Raw genomic sequence first — 19044 nt, forward strand, 5'->3', positions numbered from 1 at the left:
GTTACTTCACTTTCCTGAGGGAAGAGGCAGGATCTAAGAGCAGGGTGAAGCTGGAGGAAACCCAGCACATCTTATCATGCACGTCCCTGTTTCATAAGGTGTTTGTTGCAGGCTTTGCAGAGGAGCAAATGCTCAGTTATACTTCACATGCAAACAGCATCCCTTTGGGTAGTGAGTTACAAACTGTTTTTCCAGCCATTCCAGCAGAAATTTCCAAAGGACAGCAGGGAGTCCATCACCATCCCTTCTGGAGCAGGAAGGGATGTTCCTGCAAGGGTTCCTCAGAGTTATAAGGTGTGTTTCAGACTGAATAGTCAACAAATAAGACAGAGGCAGAAAGGAGAAGCTGAGGAGCCTGTAAGTGTATCTGAGAGCAGAAGCAAGCCAGCTCGCTCCACGTTGATCAGCGGATCAGGACTGGCAGTGCAGTGGTCACAGTGCAGCATTTCCCAAATTACACTGATCCACATCCTGCCCCCAAGTGACTCTTACCAATTTGTGCTCTTCCTCCTCCCAGCCGCGGCTGTTCCTGAGCTACAATCATAGCGCAGATGCCTATTCCTTCTGCACCGAGCTTTTCCCACTGAGTTTGTGTGCCTCCCCCACTGGGAAATGCTGTTAAAGGAAATACTTCAGGAATGTGGGAATAAAGCAAGATCTAGCCCTAGGCAGACAAGGCTTTCTACAAACAGAACATGAGGCAGCAAAGAGCAGATACACAGTGGTGGGGAAAGCACACAACAGAAAGGGGAGAAGGCATGGAGATAACACTACATTTGGACAGTGCAGTATTAGCATCCTGAAGTTAAGACTTTTACAGCTCTAGCCGAAAACCCTCCTGCAGTAACGGGTTTACCTCTTTACGGAATAGTACCTAGTGGCTGACTAAATGAGGAGGAGAACACACTTGACCCATGATAGAGAAAATGGCTTGCAGGGTAATTAATCTCCCCTTGATTTAGATTAGGTGGAATCCAATTGATAACAAAATAATTAAAAACAGTAGTTCAAAGAATTCTGAAGACACCATGAAGCCAAGGAACCAAACCATTTGTAAGAAGTGGTAAGAGTTTGTGTGGAAGGGACAGCACAGTGACTGTACGGCCAAGCAGAGGAATCTGAGGACAGTGTGATGCAAGTTCTTGTCTAATGTACATGATTTTGAAGAGGAGTCGAGAGGATAGTGGAGTGCTCTACTTTTATAATGTATACTTTTATAATGCTCACTGTGGTGAGCAAAGGCAAGTTTTTCTCTCACTTCTTTGATGCATCATTAGACTTGGGACTTTTTCCCTCCAAGCTTTTTTCTTGGTTTTGCCATTCTCTAGGGTGCTGACAACGAACCACATGCAGAGAGAACACATAGGGCAAACTGCCTTGGGGCTCCATAATGCTGCATTTTATCAGTGGTCTGGCTGGAATGTCCTGTCCACATGCTTATGGGTTAAATTCAGCATTAGAGGTCAGAAGGAAATCCTGTTCTCCCATCTCCAACTACCCTGCAGTATTTTTTGAGAGGAGGTAATGGTTTCAATCATTCTTGCTTTCGGCAACGCTGCAGTTGCAGTTTTTGGTCTTTAAGACTCAATTTTGTCACTGCTTGGTAAGACTTTATGACCATGTGTGGCAGCAGGAAGAATGGGTGTTCTGGGGACCCTTCTGAACTAGACCTCCCTTGTAGGCTGAACTACAGAAATGTGCATGAGCATGGGACACAACAGCACCTTTTAGTCCCAACTCCTCAGATGACCTAAGAAAATTATCACTTTTAAACATCTTCGACAGTAGTATTAAGTACTGAACTGTATTTAACAGCTTTGTAGTAACTGGCGAGTAAAATGCTGTAATCAAATAGAGGAATACATGGCATGCCCAACATCCTCCAAACATACTGACATCTAGTTCACCATTCCAACTTAAAACACAAACTCAGTTCATTCAATATTCTCTTTCTGCCACTACAAATACCTTGAGGTATTGAAGGAAAGTGACTTTCTCTTCCATAAGACAAGTGCATGACATACAGTTGTAGTGAAAAGCTGCTCAGAGTGAAACTTCGAAGAACAAAGCTTCAGTGCCCATGTCCATTTTACTCACTTCCACAGCAGCATTTCCCGGTGTTGACCACAAAACTACCTCTACTTCCTTAAAGAAATTCCCAGTCTTTGTCTTTCTAGCACTGCTTCTTCTCCAGATCAAGAAATTAGAACAGCCATTGCATGAATTCTTCCTAATTCCTTGATTAGTATCACAGAATCTCAGTTCTTCTATGACGCATAATACAAAGAATGCATCTGTTTTTACAGAAACTGAACAGGATCTAGTAGTTCATCCACTTCAATGCTGCATTAAATCTTCCTCAACTTTTGAGCCTGACACAAGCTTCACGAGCAGACAGGCTACCACTACTTTTGCCACAACTTGTGATGCCATTTGGTTATTTCTTTTGAAGATTATATGACTTTAAATATATTTTTATATCATCAGTTTTTAAAATAGCAATAATTTAATCTTCCAAAAGTATAGCATGCAACAGTACAAACTACATTTTTGCAATGTTTTTACCTTACCAATTCTTTTTTTCTCTCCACTTTGGATTACAGATTGATGCAACTGTCTAGCAGCTTGAAATCAAGACTGCACACAAAGAAGTCATTTCAACTCCCACTAAAAAAAAAATGGGAAAACAAAAGAACTGTAGAGAATGATGTCCCAAAACAATCAACTGTATTGAATTCAATCATCGTATTTCAGGTACTGTGTAATTATACATCTTACACTTGCTTCTGTTTTCTTGTGATGGGCTGCACACCTACTCCAGAATACGAGACAAATGGTGAATGCAAACATTTGATAAGGGTACAGTTGTAACTAAAAGGTTACAAACATGACACTTCAAGAATGTAGACACTCTAGAGCATTGTAGTGAGCAGCACACATTTCCAGATGCGCACCCTCCGTGCTCTCATCCCTAATCCTCTCATTCACACAGCTACATGCATAAAAAATGCAAAGACACCGATTTACATAAAATTATCTCACTCCATTTTATTTAAGATTTTCTTCTCCAGTTAGTAAAAGAAAGATGTGTCTCTCTTTATACATATGTACAAGTTCAGTTATAAAAATAGACAGCACATTCAAAGAGAAAAAAAGGCTTGGCATTTGTCTGATTCCCTCTAAATATCATATATACATGTGAATAAGAGGGGAAGGGGGAAGTCTTCATGAGCTAATTAAACATCACCTCCCCCTCAATTATCCCCTGCAAATCTGTTTAAAAATCAATCTAAGCTCAGTTCTGCTATTTTCAGGTGTGCAAATTAGAGGCAGAGCCAACAGGAAGCACTTGCTCCACACTGTAGGACGCCAGGCAAAGGATTTGGGGTTGGAAAAAAATTATAATTATAATAATAATAATAAAAAAAAAAGTCATCTTCCACTGTCACAGCCCGGACCTGCAACTCAACTTGCTTCTCTCTTAAGGGATGAAAGTGCCCCGGCAGAACAGCCTTTTCATTCGATGTGTCAGACAGAAGAACTGCCCCACACCTAAATCTCAGTGCAATGCAGACAACGCTTACAGCAAAGCGGGGGGCTACGGGGGGAGCTGTGCATTGAGAATGGAGAAGGAACAACCAGAGACTGAGAACACAGATGGGCACTGGCAGTGCTGCCTTCTGTCAGCCTCATGGAACACGGCTACCGGTACCCACACACTGCAGTGAACTCAACCAAGCTAGCATGTGTGATGATCGCAAAGATGAAGAGAAAACACCCTGGAAGAATAGTCAGGATGGCTGGGATAAGAGACCTTTTTTTCCCCAGGATTTGGCTGGAAGGGGGAATGGCACAGTTCTCTATCTCTTAGGACTGTTTTTTGTTGCTCCTCATGCAGCACTGCAAGCTGCAGAACCATGCTCTGGTTCAGTGAGAAAAGCAGCAGCAAACTCTTCCTCAGCACTTCAGCTTTCCATCTTCTTGATATTTGTACAAATAAAACCTTATTTTGTTTCTAAGCTTTTAAGAGTTCTGCACACCTCAAAAGTGAGAGAAATCATTCTGAACAAGCGATTGTGCTGATAACTCTGAAATGCAAACCAAACCACTGGCGGCTTCTACTCTGTGAAGCAGAGGCAGTGCTGCTGCTCTCAGTAGGCCTCCCAGCCCCCTCTCTATTCTGCAGCTCTGAACCTTCTCCTGACAAATGGTGCTGAAAAGAGGCCACTCCCTGGAAGCCACCCGAGACACCTTCCGTTGCATTTCAAACCTTTAAAGAACCCAGAGGCCCATGCTAGAAGAATGCAAGATTTTTTTTAATCACACATCATCTTCAGCTTAGCCCCCAATTACCCCTGCATGTACACACTGACCAGCTGCCAGCACGGAATTATCTTGCAACTCTACAGGATACTCCTGGGGTTCAGATACCAATTTCGTAGGATAAAACGAATGCTGGGTTCCACCTTAAGCTACAAGAGAGAAAGTACACTGGTGTGACTTCAAACATACACAGAGCTGCAGGATATTGCATGGAGGAGCCGGATACTTTCTTGGGAATCTTTGTCAGCTGCATCACTAAAACACAAACTGACACTCTCCCAGTTACCCAGACTCCCTTCCCTCCTTCTCGCAGTGTCTGCAAAGATAGTTTTTTGGAATACAAATAATCAAAGTGCTCACATAAACCACCCACTCCAATTGTGCTTTGATTTTCTTTTCACACACGTGCTGGACAGCAACAAGGCATTCGTTTGCATGCCTTCAACTGGCAGGGTGGTCTACTCTGAAAGCCAACGCAGTTCAGACAAGCTTTGGGGGTTCAAAATTACTACCGACCACCTGAGGTGTGGGCACCTTTGCTTTGCTTCCGAATTGGAGTTTCTGATATGAGGCTGCTGGTCAGGTTTAAGCTTTTGGGGGTCCCACACACACTGTTTCCTTTGCTCAAAGGGGAACTCAAGGGAGAAGAGGCGCTTGAAGGTCCAAAATCTGCAAGTCCAGAAGGCCGAATAATTGCTGTTTGCAGAGGGCTATTTGCAGACATGCCTAGCAATGGAAAAGAGAATTCCATGTGAGCATATTATTCCACTTAACATTCTCCAACAACAAACAATATACTATCTGTCAGCCCTAAGACCACCATGCATACATGATTTATGAGAGTTTAATGAAGAGGGAAGTCCTTAAGATACAAAACACCTTGCAGTTATACCCTGGGCCACCTTCAGCTGGTGTAAAGCTGAAGCTTCATCACTATGAGGCGATGGAACCTGATGCTGTAACTTCAATGTGACAGCAATGCAGGAAAGCCACAGCCATACCCATGGGATAAACATCACTATCCGATTTGTCTTGAAGAAAAACATTTGGTGTGAGATAATTGAAGGGGCAGATGAAACTTCTGCAGGACTAGCCTCTCAAGGTCATCTGTGGTGAAACTGGCTATCTGCTCACACCATTACCATGTCACATCGTGTATTGCCTGGATCTCAGAATACAACTGACCAGGAATACCAACAATACAACACTTTTTATCTACATCTTGACAGGCTGTAAACAGCAACCACCCCAAGTCATGTGGCTGGTTCTGCTGCCTCCCCTTCCCCACATACCTTTTGAGACACTGTACCCGTACGCTGCGTACGCAGCTGCCGAGGCTGCTGCTGCTCCTGCTTTGGCTCCTGCCATTGCAGCTGCGCTTCCCGCTATTGACTTCCGGCTTCTGCCTTTCCCTGTGCCACCTTTTGAGCCTCCGCTTGAACCTTTAGGACGACCTCGGCTTCTATTTGACTGGCCTCTCCCAGTGAGAGGAGTATCTTGCATTGAAACACCTTAACAAGAAAAGAATGTTAGAACAATAACTGCTATAGTACTTAAGGTGACTCACAAGTGAACACAGCATCATAACTACCTACCATTTACACTAATACTGTTCCTATCAACTGATACTTTTCATTTACATTAACAGGGACACTGTTAGCAAGCAGTGATCCCATGAAAAGAAATTATATATACAAAAATTCATTCTTCATTAACCACATTCTTACTGATTCCAAGTACTTATCATTATTATGAATCCAATCCACAAATAGGTGGAGAATTCTGGGTTCTACTTCAGCATGAAGCATTTTCTTACTTAATGACAGATAGGAAGTTTCTTCCATTTGCTATCTTTAAAGAAACACACCAAGAACTATGGCTCTACTTATTTCAGTGGAGAAAATTATGGCAGTTAAAAACATCCACTGTTATCTAAAATGACAGCTGCTCCGATCACCCACTGGAAATAGAGAACTAATTATTAGCTCAACAGCAAATTCAACGAAAAGCTTAATGATTAATAGTTTTGTGGTTGTCTGTAATTTGATAATATGAACATAATGGAAGGAGAGTCCTCCGTAACACAGGAACAAAGGACAACACTTTTAAGAGTAACTAACACAGAAGAGAGGAAGGCCTGGTGAATGAGACCATAAACACATTTCCTATCAAATCAGAAGTAATTTCTCAATGAAGAGGCAATTTTTCCCCCCCCAAATCTTGCCAACCATACATATACCCTGGTTAAAACACAGAAAATGTATTACCTAGCCATGCAAAGTCAAGACAAGAGTACTGACCATTCACGGTATCTGAAACTGAGCCAGTAATGGAAGCAGGAGAGTTTGTTGCCCTTGACTGAGGTGCTGAAGAAGCTGGATCATCCACAATCACAAGCATATCACTACTGCTCTCATCGGGAGGGATAGAGCCCATATGTAATTCGCTGCTGATGGATATCTAAAGATGACAGAGAACAAAGCCGTTAGCTTCTCAGGTTAGGAAAGGGAAGGGTACAATAATAATATGATCTTTAAAAGACATACAATCACAAGTAATTAACTGGTACTTGTTCTGTTCTCTCTCATTTTCTCTATATGGGACTATATAATCTGCCTAATCACACCACACCCTCTATTTACATGCTGAGCAGCAGCAGTAAAGACCTCCAGGAGCTACATAATTCCAATTCATGAAAATACATGTTAAGAAGCAGGAGACTAATGGGCTCATGAGAGCTTTAAGAAAGCTGCTGTTCAACTGTGCACCTTCAACTGCAAGAGAGAAAACTATAGGATTCTTAACCTACTACTACTAAATAAAAAACCTTGGTCAATAGGGGAACAATACAACACAGGAATCTTAATCAACATGGTACAGAACAAAATGTATTTGCTGCCCAAACCAGTCTGCAATTCTTTATAAAAAGATGAAGTAAAATAAGATGTGTGCCACTGAGAATTTGCAATTTAAATTCCAGAGAAAAAAACCCACAGTAATTCAGAATCAGAAGCAAAGAAGGAAGCAGAGGAGATGTAGATGAGACTAGCAAGGAGTACTTGCAAAGAAGCTGAACGTCAAGGAGCTATTTGAGAGATACTGCTTAGTTCAGGAGCAGAAAGAGACTGTTCTTGCTATGGAAGGTGTTGGTATGGGAGAAGGCACGTGGTTATAAATGTAAGCATGACAAAGGCAGGAAAAAAGGGAGAAAAAAGTAGGAAGAAAGTTAAATTTCCAGGGCTGCAGGCAGGAATGGAGAAATTTCAGGGGCTGCAAGGAAGAAGAGTCAGGGCACGAACTCGCTGTAAGAAAAGGGAGGCAGAGAGCAAATGAAGAGGGGAATAATGGAATGTCAAATAACATGAGGTTTTGTAAGACAACTTATTAGCAGCTGTTTGGTTTTCAATGAATTATTTTCATTTCCATGGTTCACCTTTAAGACCTTTCACTTCCCCACATACTCAAAGTTCTACACTAGCTAAAATAACAGAAAGTGAGAATCCTACAGGATGTAAGGCCACAACTGAGACAGAATATAGTTTAAAGCAGCAGTGAGTCTTACCTCACTGAAAGGGCTGGGCATGGCAGAGTCTACACTAATGAAGGAGTCATCCCCATCAGCAGACAGGTTGGAGTTATCAGCTGAGGGAACAAATGGGATCACAAGGTTCATGCCCTCTTTCTTTCTTTTCCCATCTAATTCATCTTCCTTCTTCTTCTGAAATAAATAAAACAATACCAGGAATGAAAAAGACAGTAAGACAGAAGAAAAGGAATAAGCAACCCAAAATCTCAACATCTAATGCAGTATTATAACTGAAGGAATGCCATGTCTAGAATTTCCCAAAACAAGTTTCTGAAGGTCACAGTAACAGATGCCTTAAAGGCTCCTTCTTTAGATTTAAGTAGGGGGTTTTTTTCTGTTCCGCCCCCCCCTCCTAAAACAGCTGGAATGATGGAGAATTACTCTTAGAGAATTACTTTGATTTCCATTACCTTTTGGAGCGAGCTTGAAATTCTTTATCATTACACAACATTGCAATTAATGAATGCAAAGCCTCCCTGTCTCAAAAATTCAGAATTTTCATAAACCAGTTTTAAAGATCTTTTTAAAACAAACTGACCTTCCCTTGTTCCATAGAAGCCACATGGCTATATGGGTTTTTATCTCTGTTTGGTGCTTCATGTGGTGCTTTTTGTCCTTGCAGAACAAAATCTTGATTAAGTCACCATTTTATGTGCCATAGAATGATCAGCTGATCCATTTGTTTTTTCATGCATGAGTCCTCAAATTGTTTGTAAACTACTGCTGATCACCAGCGTGGTTGGGTATGCAGTACTTACTTAGTTTTCAAGTTGATAATGATTAAAATACGGATAATTATGAATTATGTGTTTCATAATATCCCTCTTCTGTGTAAGGAAGTGCCACAGATTGATGTTCAGTGGTGAAGAGAAGGCGGCTTTACTCTAACATTAGACTGCCTTTGAATAAAAAGCTTCCACACCACAAAATAGCGAGCCTGAAGCTCTTCTGGCTCCATCACTGACACAGGCAACCTCTTTGCATCAAAATACCTTTTCAGCATATTTCTCCCTTTTACGTTTACGTTCCTTCACACGATTTGTTTCCTCTTGCTGTCGCTTCTCTTCTTGGCGCTGACGCACTGTTAGAAAAGAAATACAAAGTTGTTCACCACTCTAAAGATATTCCATATTCTTTTGTGAACCTTACAAGAAATTCTAGTTTTAGCAGAACTGTGAAGAAAAGTCAGCTGTATTTAAACTAAAACAGATTGAAAATGGTACTGTATTAAAACTATTTGTATCCAAATTACTAAAAAGTCTTACAGTGAAGTTCTTCTTTCAAGCAACATAAAAGCATATATACAGCTTCAAAAGTATGATAAAATACAGCATTTTTACTGGTACTTTTCTTGTCATGACCTAAATAATTCTTGTTAAAGCTCTGTCATTCAGGAACAATGTAATAATCCTGAATGAGTGCCAATAAAAACTTTATCACATCACCATGTCTCTCTTGCACAACTTCATCGTTCAGCTCAGCAGTGATATGAAACCAGCTTGTACTAACAAGAGTTGGCAATACCAGAAGAACCAGGAAACAGAAGTTGTTATCAGCAATACATGTGTTTGTAGAGATAAAAACACAGATTTCATAAGCTAATGAAGTGGAAGATGGGGAAAATGCTGCAACATGAATTTCACATACATTTCTTTTCTAGTTCCTCATCATCCAGCAGAAGGCTGACCACTTCTTTTGGTTTCAAGGTGTCAGGTTTGAAATTGCCACCTGAAATAACCATTCGCTGGATCTAGAAGGACAAAAAAAGGAGAAAAAAAGAAGAATTACTCAAAACAGCCATGAACCATTCTCACTACCCTTCACTGAAAGCCAGCCAAAAAAAGATGCCAGCGCATCTGTGTAAGTCAGAATTGACGCAAAATCTCCACCATACCAAAGTTAGTACCAAAATTTCAGGGAAGATTTATTAACAGTATTATTAAGAGTATAAAATATGAGAAACAACCTAGCTAAAAAGCAGAAAAATGCAATCCCTTGTGCAAAGTTTCATTTTTTTAAAGCACCATGTAATAAACAACTAATTATAATAGTATTAATATACTGCTGAATAGAAATTAAAAATACAGCAATATTCCTGTCAAGTATTCATTACCAGTTCAATTTTTCAAGTAGTCTGCAGAGAGAATCATGCAGACCACATTCTTAAAGGATACAACATTTTTAGTCTCCCTGACTGAAAACTAAATCTCATATTGGGTCAGTGTCTCAGTTTAAGGAATTACTTCAACCTCTCTCTATATATAGTATGTATAGTGTATATATAAATATATAGAGTAATATATGATATATATAACCCCAACCCAATGAAGAAGAGCTGTAACTTAGCAGAAGAGAACAAGCTTTAGTGTAAGCCAATTTTGATGATTTGGATCACCAGCAAAAAGGCTACACTTTTTTTTTCCAGGTTGGTGTCAGGTAACTCTAGTGCAGTATCCTAGAGAAAATGGGTAAGTTCCAACAAGGGAAATGTGAATGCATTCAGCTGGAGATGCTTCAGTTGCTGCAGCACCATGACCAAAATCTAATTAAAGACAAAAGCTAAAAGAAACTCCAAGCACACAAAACATCTTCATGCTGTATAAGGTATACCTGCTGCTACCAAAGAAAGTAAATCCACTTAATTTTTTCTTGCCAATAAAGATTCTCAAGGTTTCAAGTTTCTAATACACTTACTGCTTGATGCTGCAAGACACTGAGCTCTTCTGGCAACCCTCTCACCTCAAATGATTTTCATTTGATTACCTTCCAAATTTCTTTAAAAAAAAATCAGCTGGGATAGAACAGCTTAACATGAGAGGAATCAGTAGCCCTGACACAGCAAAGATAGAAGCTCTAGTCTTAAAGAAGCCTGAGTAGTTTCACTGCATCATAAGAAATAGTTTCATGAAGTCATACTGTGAATGATTAGCTTCTTCCTAGTTCATATAATGCAGCTGCAATGCTGCTGTATTAGGGACACAGATTTGTTTATGTGAACAAAGACATTCCCTTTTGGCATCTCTTTTGTCTCCCTGCAGATATTTTTTCTGTTTCTTTACTCATTTTGATGTTATTTCTGTAACTTCTTCCAGACAATTTCTTTATTCCTACCTCACTCTTTTCCTTAGCCCTCTGTAAGATGCGCTCCTCAATGGTGCCTTTACATATCAACCGGTACACAGTGACCTGTTTGGTCTGACCCAGCCTGTGTGCCCGGTCCATGGCTTGCTGGTCTACTGTTGGGTTCCAATCACTGTCATAGAAAATTACCTGCAAAAGAACACCGTACAGAAACGATTAAATAAAGCTACACATTTAGAGTACCTTAAATAAATGAAAATCCAATCTACTGATAAAATAAGAGTTCTACTATACATCCCACAGAACTATCCCCCCACTGCAGGCTGTATCAACTGAGCTTTGCCCAGTCCAATGAAGTCTTTTCCATTGCATTTCAGATGAATTTAAACTAATTGACACTGTAAATGTTTCAACTTCCACATAATGTCTTCAGTATCTTCTTCAACAAATCTGCTTCAGAGGCACAAAATTCCTATATTTGCCACCACATTAAATTACTGTCATGTAATTAATTATAGCTAGCCACATCATGAACCCATTTTAGTGTTACTTACCATAAGAAAAAGCCCATTGAATTCAAATTTCACACAAAAGTAATACTCCAATTTTTTTTCTTTCAAACCTGGATAAAGTCTAGTCTAACACTTTTAGTGCTTTTACTATAAAAACCTGAAATGCCACATTGCCTTCACATTGCTCTATCATTCCAACAGTACTTTATACACAGGAAGCACTCAAACCAAAAACATTAAAAAAAAAAACTTGGACAGAAAAGTATTGAGAAAGTTACAAAAACACAAGAACTAAAAATGCTCGTGTGAGGAGCCTGCAGGAGCATGCCTGTGCTTCCATCTGTTTATTTCCTCTGTTGAATCCAGTTCAATCAAGACAACTCTTCAGCTCTGAAAATGCTACAGATACTTGCTTTCTTTTGATTTCTTGTGACAGCAAGATATGATGGGGTATATTTAGAAGGGAATTATGTAATATTTTTGATTCAGAGTTCTTTGGTTTTGTGGGCTAATGACTACAGGCTGTCCTGGGGTCAAATCTACATGGACACAGGGTACTGGGTTAGAAGCACAAAAAGAGCTGTTACTGGAAAGATGAATGGGTCACGTAGGCCTGTGTTCCTTCCCTAGTGATTAGTGACAGCTGCTCCAGAGTGCAAATCCTTGTAATTCACCTAAATCAGTGTGCCTTTACACCTTGGGTGAGTAAGGGGGGGAGAAATTTATCCGAGTAGCTGATATTCAACTACAAATTACACCGTACTTTTAGGGGCATTGCTTCATTCTTCTGTGCGCAGAAAAAAGCGTAACCTATACCTGTCCTACTGATTTGCAGCTAAACCTTAGAACCAAACAGTCATACACGAAACAGCATTCACTGTATGAAAATGTCAAGTGCATCTGTAGACCCCTTCAGTCATCCCTCCTTTCTAGACTCTGGTACTAAAGTATGTGTGGAGAAGGAAGATACTTCCAAATACAACCCAAAACTGTGCACCATGTGTCCAGTATTCTACAACTTTATCATGAAGATAATACAATACTGTAGTTATGATCAAAGTAAGCAAGGTTATGCAATTTCATGATGGGGATGGCAGCACGGAAAATACTGATTAGCACGGCCAAGAGTGCCAAGTTTCATACAGGAAGACCAATTTTCCTACATAAATAGTGAGGCTGGCAGGTAGGAGATGAGCAGCTTGGGAGGAATGGTGGTTGGAGGCATATGAGGCAGGAAAAGCAAAGAAATACTTATACTGAAAACTAAGCATCAGTAAGCTGATTTTTAAATTCTGTATTACTTTACCAAACTTCACCTACCGTATCTGCAGCTGTAAGGTTAATGCCCAAGCCTCCAGCTCTTGTGCTCAACAGGAACACAAAAATATCATTCCTATAGAGGAAAGAGATTTGTATTGTGCGTGATGAACAAGAAATAACCACTGAAGAAAATTTTTTGGCCCATATAAAGTGATCAGGGCTATTTCTATTACTTGAACACTTCAGAACATTATGTGCTGTTCATTCATGGTCAAGAAAAAAAAACCATATGAATGAGAGAAGTTAATCTACAAATCAGGATTGTTGGAACAGGCAAACATTCAATTTGCAATAGCATCTTATTAATCTCTATCAAAACAAACCAGGGCTTGTTTATCTTGCCTGAAACGGAAATTCAGATTTCATATGGACAAAGAACAATTCATTGTTTCACAGAACTGACCACTGTTAAAAAAATCTTGCCTGAACAATGCTCAATTGATAAAGAAAGAAAAATAAATGTTGAAACTGTGTAGATGCAAGTTTTGTTCTAAATTGGGTGCTTTGAAAGAACAAACAAGGAGACAGGTCTCTACGTAGGATGACCGAGTACCATTGAAAACTCAAGTGGTAACAGTGAAATCAGGATTTCCACAATGGTTGTGAACCTCAGTACTGCTACTGAGGGGTCAGCAGTATTTAAAAGTGTTAACCATAACCATAAAACCAAATGGATCTGTGAACAGATTGACACTAACAAAGCAGACAGTACTAGTAAGAAGTTCAAAGAGGCTGACATACTGTACTTCAGCAGTGACAGAGCAAGGCCCTCTGCTTAAGAGAAGACACTCTGCAATGCCACGTCCTTTTGGTACCAGGCTGTCCATACACTAGTGTGTGCAAAATTAGTAAACCACTAGAAATTTCCTGAATGAGCAGTATGGGACCTTTTCTTGTTGACTATGTGTAGGCAGTCTGTCCTTGAAAATTCACTCATCAAATCTAAAGGGTCTTTCTTGCCCTTTCTGGAGGAAGCATGGGTATAATACTGCACAATATTACACATATGCTAGTACAGCTCAACACGTAAAAATCTAAGAGTTTTGGATTCTATATCCTTGAAGGTCAAGTAGAACTGATTATTTTCTCAGGACTCAAACTTCAAGACATTCAGAAGTACCTGGTAAGGCTGTATCATAAAAAAATAGACTCTCAAAGAACCTGTTCTGGTCCAAGGTAAGATATCCCTCTGCTCTCCTTAAAGAAATTGCCGATAGACAACAGAAGTAATTATGAAAACTATGAATTAACACATTAAAAAAAAAAGCACGAAGAACTCTAAAATTAGAAATAGGAGGTTTCTGGCAGTCCAAAATCTAAGAGTACAAAACTCCACCCTGACCTATGGACAGCTGGGAGGAATTGAAGCTGAGCTGTCAATCTCTAGAGTTCATCTTGCAGGTACAAAGCCAAAGGAGTCAGCAGGTGCCTGCTCACAGTGTAGGTAATTCTTGGCCACTCTTACAACAACAGTGGAGCGTGCATACAGGCAGTCACCTGAACATCGAGCTGTAAAATCCTTCTGGGGATGCCATATAAGAAGGAAAGAAAGCGGACAGTGCCACAGACTACAGGAACAAATTATCATTCCATAGCTACGTATTTTCAGCACCTTGCTAGGATATCCTGAAGGATAGTTTAGTCTCAGCCAAGCTTTTTTTCCTGGAAATATTTCTCATAAGTAAATCATGTATAAGAGGAACTTAACTAACATTTTAATAGGAATCCTTGTTTAGACTGGCTGACCTATATTTCAAAGGGATTTCCTGCTGAAATGATTATTTTTCTTCATTTGTTCTATTCATTAATAAAAACACATTCTGTTCATTAAAAAAACCAAGTTTATTCACTTCTTTTGGTTAAAGGACCTTTACAGGAAGAAGTGTCAAGATTCCAGGAGCAACCTGTTTCTGACATCTGGAAACAGGCAGAAAAATACTGTATGGTCCTCTCGCTTCAGGTACTTGGCACACATTCTTTCCAAGTTTTATTGCTCTGCGGAGTTCACTAGAAGACTCATCATTGCAACACAGCCCCTCAGATCTTTAAGCCTGAAAGGCTGTATATAACTTCCCTCCTATCTTCAGCTATGATACCTTGGGACCACTAACATAAGGACTATTCTCTAATCTAAAATGTTGCCTTAACCCTGCAATAAACAACCATCTATGAACCTAACTCCTCTGAAAAAGAGAAGTAATGCTCTTACAAGCTCACATCAACATCCAGGGAGGATAACCTTATTGTGAACTACCATGCCAAAGTGACATCCTATCAAGCCATCAACCATGATTAAATGAAAACTTAATAACCATAAACTCAATCATTATATATAATGTGCCCCACTGGAGACAAAGTTATACTAAAATATATTAACTTCTAATAAGATGATTATATATTTTCTTTCTTGATATGCTCATAAAAATTCTAAGAATCCATTTTGGTTTACTAAATGAAAATGTTTATAGCATATCTAACTATCTAATGAAATCTCCATTTTATCACTTGTGTATTAGTTTAAGGTTTCTTAATACAACATGCTTAAATGGTCTGTTTTGCAGAAAACTAGGTCATTTTGAAAGCTCTAGCATATGCAAGATTTTCAATCTCATCTTCACAGCGTCAACTGTCAGGGTATATAATAACCAAAGAACATTTGCTGCCTTTCTACTGAGCTTCTTTATAAGCAATAGCATATTTGGAATGGCAAGAAGCACAGTAGGTGGGTACACTAAAATTGCTTCCAATACTGTTTCACTGATGACAAACTCCTAAATATCAACACCATTGACTCCTGGTCAGCAAACCTCCTAGAAACCGCTTCTGTTTGATATCAGGAAAAATAATTTAAGTGCAAATTTCATTTATTTCCATTACATCTCATACTAGCTCTCTATGTACACACGATTTAGCACAGAAAGACCTTGCAAAATACATTACCTGTTCTGAAAATCTGCTACCATGTCCCTTCGTTCAGAAATCTTTGAAGAACCATCCAATCTCATGTAGGTATGTTTCCTATAAACCATGTATTCCTGTGAAGAACACACACCAGAAAAATAATTGTTCTTGAAACTACTCAATCTTCTAGAAAAATCAACAAAACCAGAATTGCTAATCACAAAAAAAAAATTCCCTAAATATCATCAACATCAAATATTCATGCAGAATGTGATTTGACCCCTCATCACGTGAACACAATGTGATTCACACTGAAATTATGGACAATTTCATATAGGAGAAAGCAAACACATTGAGAAAAACCAAACATAAGCTTAAAAAGTATGAAATACACATCTGCATGAAATAACACTACTTTATCCCTTTCTGTTGAAAGAAAGTAATTTTCCTCTTTGTATTTTTATGTGCCATTTTATAATGGCTGAATTAAGCAGCAGCTTTTCAGCTGAAGGCAAATCAAACAAAGATGGTTTTATAACTTTGTAAACAAGGTTTTGTGATCTCTGCCCTGCATAGATTAGGTTAGTACGATACCATAGCAGTTACACTGACACAGTTAAAAGAAATAGGACATATTATCTCCTTTCATATTCAAGTAGGCAGAAGAGATGTATTTTGATCTCTCAGGTCATATATCTAATAACTATCTACTGCTACATAACTTTTGGAAGGATTTTCTTACAAACTGAGTCCTTACTTGATTTTTAGCTTGCTTAACTCCACTTCTGTTACATGGGTGGGGAGAAAGAAAAACTTGCTAGGTGGCTTCTCCAACAAATAAAGTTGAACATATAGGAGGTGGATTAGCAAAACGGTGTGCTCCCAAGCCTTTAAATGGAATGCTAACAGAAATGACTGATTCCTTTTTTAGACCCAGCCAAAAACTCAAACTTTGCTGTCTTGCACAGAAGCCCAGAAAATAAAGGTATTTCTTGCTAAGCATTATAAGTACTACAGTAAGAAATTGAATTAATAGCTCTCCTACAAATGTCTCTTCAGACTAGCCCTTTGTTGGTATGGTTGCTAATCAAATACTAATTATTTTTTCCCCTTCTGAGGCAGACTGACTGTATTTAAATAACGAGTAATGACTTAATTCCTAATTTCCTTCCTATTGTATATGCCAGAGAACTTCTTATTAATGCCTACCAAACTTTTGCACAGGATTAAGATGATAGAGGGAAACAGTAAAAGTCTGTGAAATCACAAGCAACATAAACAATGTAAAATTAATGACTGTTCTCCCTCTTCCTTCCAATGAAAGGGCACATGGGCATCAAATGAAAACAGAAGGAAGCCATTTGAAACCAGCAAAAGAGGATAATTAAGCTATGCAACGCCTCCCCACAGGGCAGTGCAAATTACAAAAGCTTACACTCAAGATGCAACCAGATGATTTCATGGAAGAAGATTCCATTTAGGATTACTGAACATACAGAAGACACATCCGGCTCAGAAAGCCCTTGAGCTGCAAACTGCTGGACACTGAGAGACTAATTGTGAAGCATAACTATTCTTGTACATTTTCCCCATAGCATCTGGCTGTTGTACACTGCTGGAAGCATAACACTAGGCTGGACCTTAACTCTAACTTTGTATAGCATTTCTTATCTTCTCATATTAATGCATTTACTGAATATCTTTCAGTATAATAATTTTATGTCAGGTTTGCCACATCCAAATTATAGTATTTTCTCCAAAACATTGTTACTAAATTTGCATCTTCAGAAATGGTCTTCTGTAGGCTACAAATCTCCTACCTCCAGCAAGTCAATCATTCGTGTCATCTGGGAGTAGATGAGAACTCTGTGTCCTTGAGATTTCAGCCGTGTCAACAGAAGATCAAGAGCATGAAGTTTTCCACTGTCAGTGATCAGACTCTCTTTGTCTAAAAAGAAATGGATGAAAAGCAGGTAACTAATGAAGCCAGAACAGCTACGTGCAACAAGCTAAATTCTAAGTTTTCCCAGTACTTCACTGCATTATAATCCCTAAAGTAATGAGTTGTGATTGAAGAAACTGCAACATCCCTTCTGGCTGACACTTACAATCACATTGCTAACAATAACTTCTGTTTGCTAAGATGGGAGTATATGAATATACCCACACGGCAAAATTTCATCACAGATTGATCTCCTCACGAGTACAGACTCAGCCCTTTTTTGGACAGCCATCTCCCTCATCTAAGGATTCTGACCACATCAACAACCACGATATGACTTGAAGAATTTTTTTCCACTTCTCATGTTAAAATGCTGTCCTTAGGACATTTGCTGCTACCCGCTGCTGAGCTTTGTATTTACCCTCGACAGACCTAGTTTCAAGATCAAACCCCTCAGTAACATAGGAAGTGAAGGACAGGAACAGTTCTCTAGGTAAATAAAATAACAGCCCCTTCACAGCACTGCCTTAACTTTTCTTTTTCCTCCCTGCCCTGTGCCTTTAAAAAAAAAAAGAAAAAAGAAAAAAATAAAGATTGCCATCTGGAAACATTTCTTAAGTCACTTCAGATTTTATACTTCATGTCCTCTCTGTTTCAGCACTGCTCATGAAGTATTTTTCAGGAAGGAGATCTTCCTGTTTGTACGTTCTGTACATAAACTTCAGTAAACAATACACTACCGCTGAAAGAGGATAAAGAGAAATTTTCTTCCAAAAAATTATCAGTTGGAAAGGCCACTGATGATTCTTTATTCTTTGGGATGTCTGATTTTAGGTTTACAGCCAAAACGGAAAGTTGACAACTGCAGATGGTGCAGGCTAGTACAGAACCCAAATATTTTTGACATGTCTAGCAGGTAACACTTCCGCACACTTCTTGTGGCACAGAATGAATTAACCCGTGGGCTGAAGAAAATCCAGCTTTCTGGAAGGCAATTAACTGCCTTGCACAATATTCCAATTAAATTAAAAGAAGGTATATACAAAAATTAAATCATTCATCTGAGCATTTTCATACAGCTAAAACCAAGTTCATACTTGTGGAACAGAGGAGTACAGATCACACAACAGTGCTCCTAAAAAGGTCTTATCAGCATGGCAGGCAACACAGTCCATGAGTACCCAAGTGCAGTGATGTGGCACAGAGGGCTGAGTTTGATTCTTGCCCTTCAACAAGGGCTTTGGTAAGAAAAGCAGGAATGTAGATGTTGTTCTATACTTAATTCAAAAGATCATTTTGAAACAACATGCCCAGGTTTAGTACAGCCTTCAGAGAGGTTGGAAAAAACAGAAAGCATTCAGGAAAAGTCTCCAAGATTT

At 39.3% G+C, this 19044-nt stretch overlaps 1 protein-coding gene across 3 annotated transcripts in view; it reads right to left on the reverse strand.

The window, feature by feature from the left end:
• Positions 1-3022: 3022 nt before the first annotated feature.
• INO80 (INO80 complex ATPase subunit) overlaps positions 3023-19044 on the reverse strand; it is a 63291-nt gene continuing 47269 nt past the window's right edge. For all 3 annotated transcript variants that reach the window (XM_030481609.1, XM_030481611.1, XM_030481610.1), the window contains 10 exons: positions 17544-17671; positions 15763-15857; positions 12823-12895; positions 11021-11179; positions 9557-9659; positions 8902-8990; positions 7886-8041; positions 6624-6783; positions 5616-5834; positions 3023-5049 (listed from right to left, as the gene is read on the reverse strand). In XM_030481609.1, coding sequence (XP_030337469.1) covers positions 4832-5049; positions 5616-5834; positions 6624-6783; positions 7886-8041; positions 8902-8990; positions 9557-9659; positions 11021-11179; positions 12823-12895; positions 15763-15857; positions 17544-17671 — 1400 coding nt within the window. In that variant the 3' untranslated portion in view covers positions 3023-4831. The remainder of the gene's footprint in view (positions 5050-5615; positions 5835-6623; positions 6784-7885; positions 8042-8901; positions 8991-9556; positions 9660-11020; positions 11180-12822; positions 12896-15762; positions 15858-17543; positions 17672-19044) is intronic.

This window comes from Strigops habroptila, chromosome 4 (genome assembly GCF_004027225.2).
Source record: "Strigops habroptila isolate Jane chromosome 4, bStrHab1.2.pri, whole genome shotgun sequence".
Classification (NCBI taxonomy): domain Eukaryota; kingdom Metazoa; phylum Chordata; class Aves; order Psittaciformes; family Psittacidae; genus Strigops; species Strigops habroptila.